Here is a 17457-nt window from a genome sequence, read left to right on the forward strand (position 1 = left end):
GAGATTTTACGTGAATGATGGCAAATATTACCCACTGGTTTTAGAAGAATTCACAATGCCACGCTCTACAAGTACAACCTCGTTGGCTTTAAAACGGAAATGAAGTGAAAAAATTACGCGATTCTGCGCGAGGAAAGAAGCACGCGTACAAGTGACGCCATCTCACCTATATCCTGCCTAACGTAGCAAGCGGTAATTTTGAAATTTGAATATAAATAAACTAAACTGTTACACTTCGCTTAACTTAAATAAAAGATTGTGAACTTTAGTTCTCACTTTCATAACTTTGCATTAAAGGAGCGTTAATGCGTTTGTGTGTTACATAATTTACAATAGTTCGATTTTTGATGTAAATTCGTCGTGTATCCATAATTTAAGCCTACCGCCCCGTTTGACTGTACCATTTCGGATTTATTACCCTCGTCAGCTCCTCTTGAAGTTAAGTAATTGCTGTAACACCCAATATTGGAGATTATTGGATTAATTTGACGTACAATGACAGCGTTGGCACATGACTTGTATAAATTGCAGTGGCGTATTTTGAGGCGTGCCGATTACCGTTTCCACACTTTATTTATGTTAAAATACGGCGGAAAGTGTTTAAAATTATAGGTAATTCCCTTCAAATCACATATCCAATCGGTTGTGACATGTAAATTAGGTTTAATGGGGAATTTGAAATTCAGCATGTATAACAAACTCGTGGAATGTATGTCAAAGCGATTGTTAAATGCACAGGTACACCACGCAACGTTTGAAATTAGCCGAGGTACAAGTTCCGATGGTGCATTACTAATTATATAACTACAGCGGCCACCGAAGTCGCTCCCAAAGGATCTCATCAATGTGAATGTCGATGACCACACGGTTTAAATCGAATCTATTTCGATCTCTGGCGATTACAATTCCGAACAATTCAATTATGCCGGACATTTGCGTAATTTCCGTCGCATTATTATAATCGCGGAGGTTAGCCTGAAAAAAGGGAGGAATTGGGAGGTCAGACTTTCCACCATACCTCGCTGCTTTACGTCGTCGGAGTATGTGGGTCAAAAGCTCTTCTACACGCTGAATGGCATCAATAAATAATGATCCCGACCATTTCTGATGACATTCTTTCAACGCACGTATATTCTTTAATTCATTATTAAAAGGTCGGGCAGATGAACATAACCTAATCATTCTGGCGACTTTTCTGATGGATCACTTTCATCCGCCCCACTCGCTACGTCGTCTAATTCTTACTAAATTGTTAACGGAACCTAATCCAAAGGATGTCAGGAACAATAAGGCCGGTCATTCCGCTTGCAACGATTGCAAGGGTGGATGGTCACGTGGCCTGTAATCAGAGGCTGGTAGCTAATTACAGAGGGACCGACACCTTACGGCGAAAGGTCCCCAAGTCAATCTTTCGAACTCCCATTAACTCTTAATGTATATTAAAGAGGATATTTACGTGCGAGAGCGGAAAAATCCCTAATACTTTATTATCCACCAACGCGTATTTCGGGGAGCTGTACTGTAAACCGATTAGTAATTCAAGACAAAACCTCAATTAATACAGGTTTTGTTCGGATGACATCTACGTGTGTCAGGAATAATCCCGGATTAAATTCGCTTCACTAAGCGCCTTTAATACAATTCGCCTGCAGTTGCATTCACTACATTTGTCTTCGTTCTTTATTAGCTGCATAGATATACGGGGTAATTTATGTCGACTGAAGTACTTTGGGTAGCGCGAATGTTGCAAAAACCAAATTTCATGCTAAATGGCGATGGGCAATAAGATCGTACAACACATACATGCACATACCTTTCAATTTAAAATAACAGGGGCCGAATTTGGATATGTGAATGTTACTAACACTTCAAAGGTTTTATTAATCCGAGCTGTGGTGGAACGGATTGATATCCTTAGCTCGGTCATGATTTCTGTCCGTCCGTCTGTCTGTGTACATGATAACTCGAATTTGCCAATTCTGTTTTCAGTAATAGGTAGGCAATAGTCAAGGGACTAACTGATTAAATTTTGATCATTTGGACTTTTTGTCCATCCGTCTGTGTTTGTCGCTCGTCTATATTGGTTTGACACAGTCTATTGATTTCCCCTAGGGGGAAACAAGACCATTTTTGGTAAAAACACAAAATTCAAATTCAAATTAATTCACGTTAATTCAAAATAATTCACGTAAGTTCATGTTAATCCACGTTTATTCAAGTTAGTTCACGTAAATTCAAATTAATTTACGTAAATTTAAATGAATTTACGTTAATTCAAATTTATTCACGTTATTTCAATTTAATTAATGTTAATTCAAATTGAACCACGTTAATTCTCATTAATTCTCGTTTATTCTAATTAATTCACGTTAATTCAAATTAATACAGAGGTGTGTACACCAAACATTCGAAGTTTTTTATGGGGACAAATTTTTTACAGAAGTATACTAGGGAAAAATTTCCCAATCAATCTTAAATTTTCAGGACGAAAATTTTTCCTTTTCAAGGGCGATTTTTTTACGTTTCTGGAGACAAGTTTTTCACGCAAGTTTCCGGGGCGAGTATTTTACGCGAGTATTTCAGGGCATAAACTTCCAACGCAAATTTTCCAAGACAGATTTTCCCTGGGCGATTTTTTGGGAACCAAATATTCGAAAGATGATTTTTTCAACATTTTCTGTAGATGAATTTCCTTTTCTGGACGAATGTTTCAAGGGCAATTTTTGGAGCCTACATTTCCCGTAAGTAAATTTTTCGGAAGCGAATTTTTCCATAGCGAATTTTCCCAGAACAATTTTCCTTGGAGTTTTTGGGAGTAAAATATTCCAATAACGGCTTCATTCGGTAGGTGAATTTTTTAGGAAAGAAGTTTTCCAGGAAGAACTCTCCCGAAAATTGTTGGGGGTTAAATTTTCACGCAAATATTATGGAAAGAAAATTCGTAGAGGCGAATATTCCCTGTAAGAATTTACGCGTTGAATCTTACAGGGAAGCATTTAAAAAAGGGGAATTTTTCATAGCGAATTTGCTTTATATTTTTCTTTAGGAGTCAAATATTCCAGGGGAGATTTTTAGAGCGCATCAAATTTTCTGGGAACGAATTATTCCAGCGATGGTAGATTTTTACGAGCCTTTTTTTAATGAGAGCGTTTTCGTGGGGAATTTTCAGGAGATTTTTTTTACAGGAATCGGCGTATTTTCGGGGAACGAATTTTCCAGGTCAAAGTTTATCAGGACGAGTGTTTGTGGGTCAAATATTTCAACGAAGATTTTCTCGAGACTAAATTTTCTGTGGGTAAATTTTTTACGCAAGTATTCCAGGGAAACGTTTTCACAAGAACGATTTTTTTGTGTTTAAATTTTCAGGACAAGAATTTTTCCATAGCGAATTTTCCCAGGGCGAGACGCGTTTTTAATGTCAAATATTCCAAGGGCGATTATTTCGGGGCTAAATTTCCAGGACAAAAATAATAATAATAATAATAATAACCACCAGACACAGACACAGACACTAATCGTTACTTTATTTTAATCCGTGCGATTAGTTAACCAGGCTAGACCTGAGTTCTCACAAGAAACACCGACAATAATAATAATGATTTCATTTAGTTAACCCGTCAACTAAACCAAAAAACAAAAAATTAAAAAATTAACACAATTACAGTATAATAAGTAGAGGGCAACTAAATTGGGCGATGTTCAGATACAGACGAATTTTCCAGTGCACATATCCCCAGGGCGACTTTTTCAAGCCTACATTTTCCGGAAGCAAATTTTTCCATAGGTAATTTTCCGGGAACAAATCTTGGAAGATCAAACACAATAGTGATTTTTTCGAGGCTACATTTTCGGGATGAGAATTTTTCTATAGCGAATATCTTCAGCGAGAAACTTTTTCGGGACCAGGCCTTTAGCGATGAAATATTCCAAGGGCGATTTTCTGAAGCGAATTTTCTAGGGAATTACAAGGGCAATTTTTTCAGGAATTGATGATTTTTTAGGAACAAATTCTTCTTAAGGGGAACAAATAACATTTTTGGTGGTACCAAACATTCAAATTCAAATTAATTCACGTTAATTCATGTTAATTCAAGCTAATTCAAATTAATTCACATTAATTCACGTTAATTCAAATTAATTCAGAGGGGTGTAGACCAAAAATGCAAAGTGGTTTCTCCCTAGGATTTACCCAAACAAGTAGTTGAGTTTATGTTGGATTATGAAATCAGGTAGAAACAGAATTTTATAGTTTTGGATAACTATGTGACTACAAAGGACCAATCCAAAGATTTACTCGTCAAGAGTAGATAGAAAAATACTTCTGTGATATTATTTAACTCAGTTCTACGTTACGGTACTTATAGACGTTAAATTGCAAGGCACTTTGTATCATCCTGTATAGGAAAAGATGTACAGGGTGGTCTAAATTGGAAAAAAAAAATGTTGGTAGGGTATTTAATGTGCGGTTGATCTTTAATACATTGTGAGCTCTTCAAAACTACAATGGCTACATTTTTTAAAATTTAAAGATATCAAAAAAATAGAAAATACAGTTTCTTTAAAAACCAGGAGGAATCCAATTGACTTATTTTCTAACCACAACCCCCTGTAAAAATGTTGGAAGTTAAAATATTCCACTTGTGGTACCTCTCAGGAAAGCTTATTAAACAAGCTTTTCTGGTCATTTTGAATATTTATTGTAGTTGTATTTGTTTATGTTGAAATAAAAGTTTTTTTAACTTTGAGGTTAGTTTTTGACTTCACTCTACTTTTATGACCAGTGAAAAGCATATTTAATACGCTTTCCTGAGAAATATTTTTATTTATTTATGTTTATTTTTTTTTGTTTTTTTATTTCTAATAAAAAAATATAGCCGTTGTAAGTTTTCAAAGGCCCACACTGTATTTAAAGTCTGATTTCAAATTAAGAGTGCTTTGCTAAGGCCTTTATTATGTTTCTACCGTCAACCATTTTTATTGATTGACATCAGCTGCCATGGAAGCAATAAATAAAAGAAAATCTCAATAAATCCATGGCCTACTATATAAAGTGGCAAAATCAAATCGAACTAGGTTTAATAGTCAGTTCCAACATCGATCCCGAAGGGATTATTAGTGAAGTTTTGGTTATAACTTGTGTACAAGCGATAAATAATAATTACCTGTTAGAAATCAATAAATTTAAGGACTGCTATAAATCTATTATTAATTAATTGTGTAGGTGCAGATCATTAAATTAATGGTTGGTATATCGTGATGAGTCTGTACGCAAATATTTGACCTAAAACTCTAAATTTCACTAAACTACTATTTTGTAAAAGCTAATACCTCACACCCATCACACAATGTTCCAAATTTTACTAACAATTAATTCTAGACAAAGGGTACATTGACGGTGTTTGAAAATCTTGCAAAATGAAGGTAAGGGTGAATTAAATTTGAATTTTAATTGTTACTTGGAGGATACCATGGGGTAATCAAATATATAATTTATTACTGCATTGAGTGGCACTTCTGCGGATGGGGGTTACTTGAAATAGAAATTTCTAAAAACAAATACACGTAAATAATTCAATCGTGGAATTATTATTAATTAGTATCTTTTCCATAGGAACCCCAATCAGAGCAAGGGTTTAAATCCATTGTTATTAATGCGAATCTGGATGCACGTCAATCGAAGTGTTAGACGTCATGAAGATGATTGAATTTCGATAAATTGAGTAATGCCTAAGCTGAATGCATACGGAAAAATTCGTTCCGAGACACTTTAGAGTGCAGGGTTTCCCCTGGAGAGGTAAAGAGGTGCAATTTGCCCCAATTTCGAAACGTGTATGGTAATTTTGTTAAGATCGCACGATTAGATCTGTACATACTTAAATGTGGTATTATAATGGGAGGGCGGAGACGTACTTTAGGTACGCCGTAGACTCGTTTTTCGTGCCGTTTCCGGAAACACGTTTGAAAAGTGAGCGCTTTGCCTTAAAACTAAGCTCGCTAAGCTTTCCGAGGTATGCTTATTGCTAATTATGTACAGATGCAAGTCGCGTAAAAGCACATTTTACTGAATACAATAGAATCCTTCTAACATTTTAAGACAAACTTTCACGCCCGAAACTTCTAATTAGATTTTCATTTTTACTCGTTTCGAAAGTGTTCCGAATTTAATTCTCGAACGTACTAGAGTGTATTCTCGTTACAAAGGATTGATTGCGCTTGTAAGTTTTCACGATTATTTTTAAAGTAGGTTTTGATTTTCAAATTAGATTATAAAGGGGATTTGGGTTACTGACGAAAATTTCATCTGATTTTCATCCGTGAAATACGGTATGATTTAAAAATCGGTCGCTTCTATTTTTTTAGTGATAGTAGAAAGTCAGTAGTAATTCGTGCTAAATTCCGATTCAGATTCTGTTGTTGGAAGCTCTTCTAAAGAAGTCAACTGAATGAATTGCCTATCCTATCAAAAGATTTCAATATTTTTGAAAAGGAAGTAATTTTTGATAATTAATAATTCATTCCTTAAGCAATTTTTCTAGAATAAACGCTGATTCTGTGACGGAATAGGACCAAAAATGCTTTTTGGATAAAATACACGAGTCTGTCCAAGTATTCATCTCTTTTTCTTTCAATGAAAGCTTGGTTACATTTTTTTTGAAAAACTGAAGTACTGAATTACCATTAGATCCTTGATCATCTTCTTCTTGCAGTCCGCAATCTTAGGATTGGTTGGACCCAGTCCTCCACCCTTTCCTATCCTGCATTAATATTTTCATTTCTACATAACTGCCCTTGCCTACATCTTTAACTATTTGGTCTGTGTATCTAAGCCTCTGTCGTACTACACATTTCTTGCCCTCTGATCGACCATCTATAGCTGTACTAATCGTGCCCTATCATTTTACCTCGTCCTCTGTACGATTTTCCACATTTCCCTCTTTTCCTGTACTAGCTCCAAGACTGCTCCGCTTGTTTCACCATCCATCCAGCTAATCCTCACTATCCTTCTATAAGACCACATTTCGAATGCTTCTATCCTACTTTTGTCTTCCCTGCGTATCGTCCATGTTTCGCACCCGTATAGGAGCTACACTCCATATGTACGCTTTTATCAGCCTTTTCCTAATCCCTATATTTATCCCGGATCTTAGCATGTCCCGCTTTTGTTCAAATGCTTTTTTAGCCTGCGCTATCCTAGATCTTATCTTACCTTGTTTTTTAATTTTTTATATTTATCCCTACCATGCTGACTTGAAGCTTTTTTATATTTTCTCCTTTCGACCATTAGTTCTAAAATTTCCTCTGTGACCCATTCATTTCTCTTCCTAAACCGTACGGTCCCACGATGTTGTCTTTCCTATCTTCTCTTCGCAAAGGATTTAAGGGGAAAGTTGAAAGAAATAGAGAGCGGACACTTAAAAATGAACAAAGAATTTAGGGGAATAGCAGGAATTGAGAGTGAGACCAATTTAATACAGAGCGCAACCTGAGAATTCCAGTACACTTACGAAAAAAGCTTCAAAAGAACGTAAGAGTAACTTGGTTTCTGGTTTTAGCCCTAATTTTTAACTGTACTGGGGGTTCACTTGCACAAATATTGATTTCTGTTCTGCTAACTGTATGATTTTTGGTTTTCCAGATTCACTCTTGCTTATTAACAGTTTTCTATTATTTTTGTAATGATCCTAAACGTTTACAATAATAAGAAGCATAGCTCATTAAAATTGCTAAGTAGCTAAACTGAATTCTAGCAATCACAGCTCTTAAATTCTCTATGTCTTGCAACAAATAAAACCTGGAACATTTGCTTTTCTTCTCATAAATGCTCTTTATTTCTAAATAATCTCCAATGGGGTTTTATTTCCTTTTTGTATCCTGCTACCATTACTACCTTCTTCTTGTTCCTTATTCATCTTCACTCGCAGCCAATGGGTTTAATACAAATTGTAACAGAAATTTCACCCATTTGGCCTTTGCTAGAAAAAGACGCATTATACAGGGTGTTACCTGGCCGCATGTAAAAATGTATAAACAACTCTTAAACTGTCCTTGAATAATAAATTTCCGTATGCTTTAAGCTTGCCAAGTATTTTAAGTAATTCACACTATAACTTAGAAAATACTTAGAATGCGGGGGTTGCAATTTTCGTAATACAGTGAACATTTTTATTTCGTTGATAGATTATGTTTAAATATTGTATAAACAACCCTTAAACTGCCCTTTAATAATAAATTTCCGTGTGCTTTGAACTTGCCAAATATTTTAAGTAATTCACACTATAACTTTTAGAATACTTAGAATGCGGGGGTTGTAATTTTCGTAATACAGTGAACATTTTTATTTAGTGGATAAATTATGTTTAAATAAAGTATAAACAACCCTTAAACTGCCCTTCAATAATAAATTTCCGTATGCTTTAAGCTTGCCAAATATTTTAAGTAATTCACACTATAACTTATAGAATACTTAGAATGCGGGGGTTGTAATTTTCGTAATACAGTGAACATTTTTATTTCGTTGATAGATTATGTTTAAATAATGTATAAACAACCCTTAAACTGCCCTTCAATAATAAATTTCCGTATGCTTTAAGCTTGCCAAATATTTTAAGTAATTCACACTATAACTTTTAGAATACTTAGAATGCGGGGGTTGTAATTTTCGTAATACAGTGAACATTTATATTTCGTTGATAGATTATGTTTAAATATTGTATAAATAACCCTTAAACTGCCCTTTAATAATAAATTTCCGTATGCTTTAAACTTGCCAAATATTTTAAGTAATTCACACTATAACTTATAGCATACTTAGAGTGCGGGGGTGGTAACTTTCGTAATACAGTGAACATTTTCATTTCGCTGATAGATTATGTTTAAATAATGTATAAACAACCCTTAAACTGCCCTTGAATAATAAATTTCCGTATGATTTAACCTTGCCAGGTATTTTAAGTAATTCAAACTATAACTTACAGCATACTTAGAGTGCGGGGGTAGTAACTTTCGTAATACAGTGGACATTTTTATTTCGCTGATAGATTATGTTTAAATAATGTAAAAACAACCCTTAAACTGCCCTTGAATAATAAATTTCCGAATGCTTTAAGCTTGCCAAATATTTTAAGTAATTCAAACTATAACTTACAGCATACTTAGACTGCGGGGGTAGTAACTTTCTTAATACAGTGAACATTTTTATTTCGTTGATAGATTATGTTTAAATAATGTATAAACAACCCTTAAACTGCCCTTCAATAATAAATTTCCGTATGCTTTAAGCTTGCCAAATATTTTAAGTAATTCACACTATAACTTATAGAATACTTAGAATGCGGGGGTTGTAATTTTCGTCATACAGTGAACATTTTTATTTCGTGATAGATTATGTTTAAATAATGTATAAACAACCCTTAAACTGCCCTTCAATAATAAATTTCCGTATGCTTTAAGCTTGCCAAATATTTTAAGTAATTCAAACTATAACTTACAGCATACTTAGAGTGCGGGGGTAGTAACTTTCGTAATACAGTGAACATTTTTATTTCGCTGATAGATTATGTTTAAATAATGTAAAAACAACCCTTAAACTGCCTTTGAATAATAAATTTCCGTATTCTTTAGGCTTGCTCAATTTTTTAAGTTATTCAAACTAAAGCTTACAGTATACATAGAGTGCGGGGGTTGTAACTTTCGTAATACAGTGAATATTATTATTTTTATGATAGATTATGTTTAAATAATGTATAAACAACCCTTAAACTGCCCTTGAATAATAATTTTCTGTATGCTTTAGGCTTGCCAAGTATTTTAAGTAATTCAAACTATAACTTACAGCATACTTAGAGTGCGGGGGTTGTATCTTTCGTAATACAGTGAACATTATTATGTCGTTGATGGATTATGTTTAAATAATGTATAAACAACCCTTAAACTGCCTTTGAATAATAAATTTCCGAACGCTTTAAGCTTGCCAAATATTTTAAGTAATTCAAACTATAACTTACAGCATACTTAGAGTGCGGGGGTGGTAACTCTCGTAATACAGTGAACATTTTTATTTCGCTGATAGATTATGTTTAAAAATGTATAAACAACCCTTAAACTGCCTTGGAATAATAAATTTCCGTATGCTTTAAGCTTGCCAAATATTTTAAGTAATTCAAGCTATAACTTACAGCATACTTAGAGTGCGGAGGTGGGAACTTTCGTAATAAATACAGTGAACATTTTTATTTCGTTGATAGATTATGTTTAAATAATGTAAAAACAACCCTTAAACTGCCCTTGAATAGTAAATTTCCGAATGCTTTAGGCTTGCTCAATTTATAAGTTACTAAAACTATCTCTTACAGGTGTGGGAGTATTTTGCCGTCAGAACTATAGGCGGCTATAAGAGGTATGAAGGATGGTGGGGTTGCTGGGATATACGAGATACTGGTAGAACTGTTTAGAAGAGGATTCAGAGGAAGAACGAATGAGGATACTGAGGGATTTGTGTGATGAGATTTACAAGAACAATTTTGAAAGAAAATTCAAAGGGCTGTAACTTTTGAACTAGTAGCTCAATCTTGGAACTGTTTAAAATTATGGATTCTACAGGCCACATTCTATAAGAAAATCTTTTTCCTGGTCGATCTGGGACAATTTTTTTTTCGGGGCTCAAAAAAAGACCTTCCTTTTTTACCAAAAATCGGCTGCACCAAAATTTCTCGGGAAAACACTTTTTCTTATTAATTTTGGGACGTAGAATCCATAACAATTCGTACTTTTTCGATCAGACTTCTCAATCAAAAGTTATAGACTAGAAACCAATTTCGAAAGAAAATTCAAAGGGCTGTAACTTTTGAACTAGTAGCTCAATCTTGGAACTGTTTAAAATTATGGATTCTACAGGCCACATTCTATAAGAAAATCTTATTCCCGGTCGATCTGGGACAATTTTTTTTCGGGCCTCAAAAAAAGACAGTGTATAACCTTCCGGGAGTGAAGACTTTCGTAGAAACGTTATAATATCGCTTCAGAAAAAGAAGGGAACATAGAAATGCGAGGAACACAGAACCATCAGTGTTATAGCTGTTGCGGGTGTTGGATAGAAGGTTGAGGGGGTAGTGGGAGAAGACCAATTTGGATTGCGAAGGGGTTTGGGAACCAAGGATTTCAGCAATTTTTAGACAAAGCAAGGTTGGCACTACAGGCGGGTAATAAGATGATGACTGAATGTCTGGATTAGAAAAAGAAGATACGCAGGGATGTTGTTTTCACCAACTTTTTTAATATCTATATGGAGAAATGCTGGGAAAGGAATAAGGGAGAAAAAATAGGTGGAAGAAATGTAAGTTCGGTCAGGTTTGCTGATGATTATGATCATATTTGCTGAAAAGGCGAGGGAATTGGATGAAATGGAAGACACGTTTGGATTGAGATTTAACCACACCAAGTCGAAGGTAATGGCAGTTGAAGCAGAGTAAGTAATGGATGTAAGGGAAGAGAAATTGGAACACGTAAAAACAATAAATCCCCAGACACAGTAATATCAGACGATTGGTTGAGTGAAAAGGAGTTACTGATAAGAATTGGAATGGCCAAGGAATAAGTGAGTGGTGCTTAACAGTAATTGGGTTTAGAAATGAGAAAAAGACTGGTGAAATGTATAGATTTACATTTTTAACGACACATTACTCACCATTCCTGAAGGATTCACATAGTTCTGTATATGGAGAAGGGTAGACCACCAGTAACGTTCACATCGATCAATCTCTACCCTAATCCACCGATTAGGATCTGGACCATGTATCACTTGCTCCATGAGGAGAGTGGAGAATAACACAATTATGACTAGACACGGCGTTAATCTAAAACTCGACGCATTCAATTCGACGTCTTCTTGTCACGTAGAATCAAACCGTAATATTCTGTGCAAGTAGAAATTGCGAATGTTGAATTTTAAACCCTTCCTTGCGTCTGAAATAATACCATACGATATAAGCGCACCTGATATAAACAAAAATGTGTCTACATTCGACAGTGCCAGAACAAGAGGTACACCTTGAATCCCTCTCGCCTCCTGCAATCACATCATAAGATCAATCACTATCTACCATCACTCTAACCTGCGAAACTTGAAGTGAATTACTTGTAGGAAATCGATAACTGAAAAAGTAGACATGTCCCCATACAATCATTGCCGTACTGATTGCTTTAATGCCATCCAAACAATGAATTCTTTTGCCACTATAACTTACTTGAAAAATTCTCTTTGCATTATTCAAAGTGGAAAACGACATTACTATAGAGTTCGACGAAGCTGAAAAACGTACTCTTAGCGCAATCCTTTACCCAAAATCATCTGCTTACGTTTCCCATTATAACGTTGGACACAATCAATTGCCGTTGACACTATGGTTAGAAAAATGCAAGCTCCAAGAAAGAATCTAAATCATACGTTATTGCAAGTTTATTTCATCAGTAACATAAGAGTCTATGTCAGTACGTACAGTAAAGCTTTTCCTTTGTAGTCAAGAGGAGGTTTTGTGTACTGAGTCTTACATGCTCCCTCCTTAACTAGGGGATCCATCTTCATTGCTCGAAGCAAATTCTCTACGTCTTTCTCCGAGCAAGCGTCTGGAACGCAAACGGCCAAAGATGGTGTGGGAGCATTAAAAGTTTTATAAGATTTTAGAACGAAATCAAGCTCAAGTCCGTCCTATGTAAAATTAAAGATTATAACTAAAGAGCAATATGATGTGACTTACCGGGGCCGTTTGGGAGTTGATCTTCACCTCGACGCGACAGTATTTTCCGTTAACTACTCCAAGACGCGTGTGGGCATTGATATTGATGCATTCATCGTATGATCCAAAATTAACCAGGTTACCTTTGAGTATACCCGACTGTACACCAGAAGACGCATCCAACACTAAGGAAGTTATGATCTTACAAATGGTACAATTTTGGTTTAGTTTTTTTAGTAGGGTAGCTTTGTGCTCTTTCCTGCAATCAATAAATTGATGGCATTTTATGTGTTACGGATTATAACACTAGTTAGTGACTATCAGTTTTTTTTGGATGCAGACACTTGCTCCCATGGAAACCTTCCCATAGAGTTAACGGTAACATGAGAAACCGGATCTGAGTAGACACGCTTATCGTAACGTATCCTTTATGATTTTCGAAATAAAACAATTAGGGGGAGGATTAGATAGCCAGTTATCTTATTGACATGCTGCCTGAGCGAATTACCTTGGTCTCTTTTTTAATGACACCCGCATGACCCACATTTTTGTACCGATACAATAATTGAGATGCTTATAGATATGGTTTCACAAAGAATGATGGGAGATGTAGTACTCACTCTCTAGTGCCCATATTTCCTTCTCTAACACAGCTGTCGAAAACAACTGCAAATAGTTAGAACATTTTTCAGATACAGGATATGATCTTGTTGTATTGGGGTCTTCACTACTGAAAAGCAACTTTCTTATATTAATGCTTCCATCCAAAATAGATTGGATTTGGCCATAATTATCTCTTGGAAAGAGAAACAAAGTCACAAATATCATATAGCTAAACGGGTACATGGTTAAAGGTGGATTACAAACTGACACCGTACATTTACACTAAGCGGTTATGAGTATCGTGTAACGAAACCACACGTAAGCCGGTTTAATTTAAGATTTAGGATTTACACGTTAGGACATGTGGCAATTTGCGTCAGTGGCGTTTATGGTAGGATTTAAGTTTATCATTAAAACGTGTCAACTAGAAAAAAAGGCATCCAGCGGTCCCAGGACGCTTGAAATCTAAAAACCTCCGAAGAAATCACATTTTTTTTACCTAGTATAAAACCGTCAATATATTTGACAGGCCGTTTGAGGGCATAATGAAATGACAATCCATTATGCCCTCGGGCGTCATAGGCTGCTTTGTATATCTCATATAACAGATATAATTAGCATATAATAGGCAAATGAAAAATAAACAACGTTGTGTGCAATGAATACAATTCAAGTTCACTCGGCGAGTGGATTATGAAACATCGTGCACTTAGGAGTTCGCCTCATTCTGCTATGATCTAGAGTTTAGCTTCAATAAACGAATTTCCATTTTCAAATCAAAAACAAAAGGTGACCCAGTTGAACCGTTCGAAGGGTAGATTTAGACGCCATATATCAACGTAAATTTGGAGGGAATAGCCATTCTGATGGTAGCCATGTTACCGAGTTTATTGTATTTCTATGTTTCTGGGTGTTGCGTGGAAATAATTTTTCCAGAAGAACAAAAATAAAGATCAACAATTAAACTTTGATTAATAATCGCAGGCTGCAATCCCATGCGGCCACCGTTACACTGATTCCATATAGTAAGCTCCGCACGTGGTGACTAGTATAAAGGCAGATAAAAAGAATTGTACAAGTACGTACAAAGTGTATAGGAAGAATCTACGATCAAACTAAAAGTATACATATATTGAAAGAGTAGAATAAAATTACAGTTTTTTGCGAATGATCTGTTCATGTTAATGTTAAAAAACTACGTCTACACCCTTGTTTGTCAAATTACGGATCCATTGTGCGCCAGATGATGCCTCCATCAAGTAATTTGCATGGGTAGGGAGGGCTCCACTGCCAACCAAAAGTGTAGGTATGTATGCAAGTAAAATGGATTGAACTATATTCTGCCGTTTGACCCATTTTCAGGTTTTGTTTCTAAAAAACGGTTGTTATGAAGTTTTCCTTTACATAAGGTTTACTTTTTCGGCTTGCAACCAGGCGTGTGCTTAGCTCCTGAATTGGTAACTCAATTGCCAACGTCAAAATTATCGCTGCAAACAAGCTATACATGTACAAACCAAAAAATGCCTGAAACTAAGATTACTTTATTAATGCCACAATCGAATGCCATAATTAGTTATACCCACCATGAACTTGGAGTTTATAGAAAGTGGAACTCTCATGTCGCCATATATAATTACACCTGTCAAAACATGCGTCATATACAAAGAAAACATCATCTTCGACATTATGTTGAATACGTGCATGGAAAGTATGCTGTTAATTATACCTAAGGCAAAACAGAGATCAGTGTAAAAGTTTTGTAATAATGTAAAGGACCGAAATGCTACACCATCTTTCTTAATTTCTAAGGAAAGCTGTTCTTTCTCTAGGTCACATTACCTCCAAATCCAAAATGGCAACTAAATATCACCCAACACATCGCCAACGCCCATGCGGGGCGTCGAAAGGAATTGTAAAATAAGTTATTTATCCGCTCATGCGAAGCAAAGTTTTCATCAGACCCTACAAAAACGCATACACCGAATACCACCAGTGCTAGCATCCATGTTATTAGCGCAGCCCTCTAGAAATACGCAATTAGTATATGTGCTTCGCATATTCGTTGTCATTACATAATCAATATTGGGAGGACCTTTTTCTTTAGAATATTTACTCATAATATACCCCAATATAAAACCTAGAAGCCAAGGCGATGCTCTAGCATGAGTTGCAGTATAGTAGAACTTCATGGCGGGGGATCTGAAAATAAAAAGCTTCATTGATTTCATAACTCGTTCGAACCTCTTGCGCGGCATTCGGCCGTTATTGAAAATAAACATTATTCGCTTGGTAAACCAGGCAAATCAAGGTTCGCATCTTTCCAAACCCATTGATCTCATTTAAATCCGGTCTTGCGATAAGACGTTTGTGATCGCTCCGCGGAAGCTAATTAATTTGAAGATAAGCCGAAGTAAGCACAGGTGTTAGTTTATCGAAGACGCATATTGAAGTTAGACGTGAAGGGGAGCCGGTCGTGAATTTGTGTAGCTAATAGGCATAGCAAACGAAATTGTTAGCATTTTGGGTGCAAGACAGTCAGTCTGGGTGGTTGTAAAGTTGTAGCTGGACAGGTGTTAATGTGGGTGGTTTAGTGTCCATTTGCCACTCTACAAATACTATGTACCCCTAAATTCCACCATTAGCAAAATGCACTAGAAAAACATTCAATCAGAGAGATACCATTTTTTAAGTGGTCATATCATGAAGTCATACTTACGGATACACTCCCGTCCTCTGAATGTCAAAGACCCAGCTTGTTATGGAACAACTGGCGATGCTTAAAAGGATCAACGCCGTTAAAGCAAGTAACGCAATCCTTGGCCATTTTCTTAATCCTAAGAGCAGAACAGGTGCGATTAGGAACAATTGCATATCAACTGCAAGATACCATGCTTCTGGAATGCACTGAAATTGATGTCATAATAACCTGAAATAAGATTAGCGTGCTTACCAAGTTAAATAGGTCATCGTAGTTTTGGATGTATAAAAGATTTTGCCACCAAGACTGTTTGCACATCTTTGTAGTCTCCTGTATGAGATCGGGCCATATTGGACCAGTATTAAAGTACTTCAGTAAGCAGACGTAGAAAAGCAAAATGGTCGCGAAAGATGGGGTTAGCCTAACGCATGGCATTTAGTACAATTAAACAATTTAGCGATAGTGATACCTAGTATAGTGGAGGAAATAATGGCGAAATACTTTTTTAATGGTGTTCAGTTTGTTTTTTGTTCCCGTCATAAAGTTATAGGAAATTAAGGAACCAGACAAGACCAGGAATGTGTCAACGTTAACGCTGGAACCCGTCACGTAACTACCTCGTATAGTTGTCCAGATCTAAAAGATGAACCGATCACAAATGAGTGTATTGCACTCTGTCGTACTTCCTCAACGTAATCATTATTGGTTTTCGGAAACGACGTCACCCACAGATGGAAGTGACTGTAAACAGTCCATGTCATGGCTAATACTCGAATACCATTCACACATGTAACATTCTTCGTGCTATCTGTAACTGTAAATAACTTTTTTCCATTTTTAAGAATGGAATATGATAGTAACCATGTTCTGTTCGTTCCTATATGTGGGTATTAAGTTAACTATTGCCACTTTAACTACCTTACCTATCGTGTAATAACGCAAATAGCAATCATATGCTGTTGATCCTACTATTAACAGCCCAAAAAGTCCAAACAGAACTCTACAATTGCATTAAATGAAAGTACTTACTTCAAAATGTGCCCTTACATCGTGATAATTGCTTTGTAGTCCAATTTCGGCGCATCTTCCAACGTTTGGCAAGTCGAAGTAACAGTCAAAGAGGTGTTTAGATGCGGTAGCTTTTCAATATCTTTTTTGGAACATGAATTTGGGATGCATATGGCGAAACCAAGCGCCTGAAACAATTCAAGAATGAGTTCTACGCATAAAACCTACGCTAGAAAATCCTTATTAGCACCATTGACGATCGAACCCTCGGATTAGCACAATGACGTGAGTGTTTTCAGAATACGCCTATTGCAGGGCATGTCGCAAAAAGCGACTTATCAACGGTTGATTAAATAGCAGACGTTTCGGGTGTAGGGCGGTTTGTGGCTATTAGTCTAAATTTTTGAACTGCAAGAT

At 35.9% G+C, this 17457-nt stretch overlaps 2 protein-coding genes across 2 annotated transcripts; both read right to left on the reverse strand.

Annotated features, from left to right (window-relative positions):
- Positions 1-11656: 11656 nt before the first annotated feature.
- Positions 11657-13610, reverse strand: LOC116167963 (nose resistant to fluoxetine protein 6-like). The gene is made up of 7 exons (XM_031483587.1): positions 13352-13610; positions 12753-12916; positions 12495-12703; positions 12355-12431; positions 12111-12304; positions 11904-12064; positions 11657-11852 (listed from the first exon to the last, which is right to left on the reverse strand). Exons 1-7 carry the CDS (start codon positions 13575-13577, stop codon positions 11657-11659), a joined length of 1227 nt encoding a protein of 408 aa, XP_031339447.1. The 5' UTR covers positions 13578-13610.
- A 1549-nt stretch (positions 13611-15159) lies between these two features.
- Positions 15160-16467, reverse strand: LOC116167964 (nose resistant to fluoxetine protein 6-like). The gene is made up of 4 exons (XM_031483588.1): positions 16285-16467; positions 16051-16238; positions 15407-15533; positions 15160-15357 (listed from the first exon to the last, which is right to left on the reverse strand). Exons 1-4 carry the CDS (start codon positions 16465-16467, stop codon positions 15160-15162), a joined length of 696 nt encoding a protein of 231 aa, XP_031339448.1.
- Between the last annotated feature and the right edge of the window lie 990 nt (positions 16468-17457).

Source organism: Photinus pyralis, unplaced genomic scaffold, assembly GCF_008802855.1.
Source record: "Photinus pyralis isolate 1611_PpyrPB1 unplaced genomic scaffold, Ppyr1.3 Ppyr1.4_LG4, whole genome shotgun sequence".
Lineage (NCBI taxonomy): Eukaryota > Metazoa > Arthropoda > Insecta > Coleoptera > Lampyridae > Photinus > Photinus pyralis.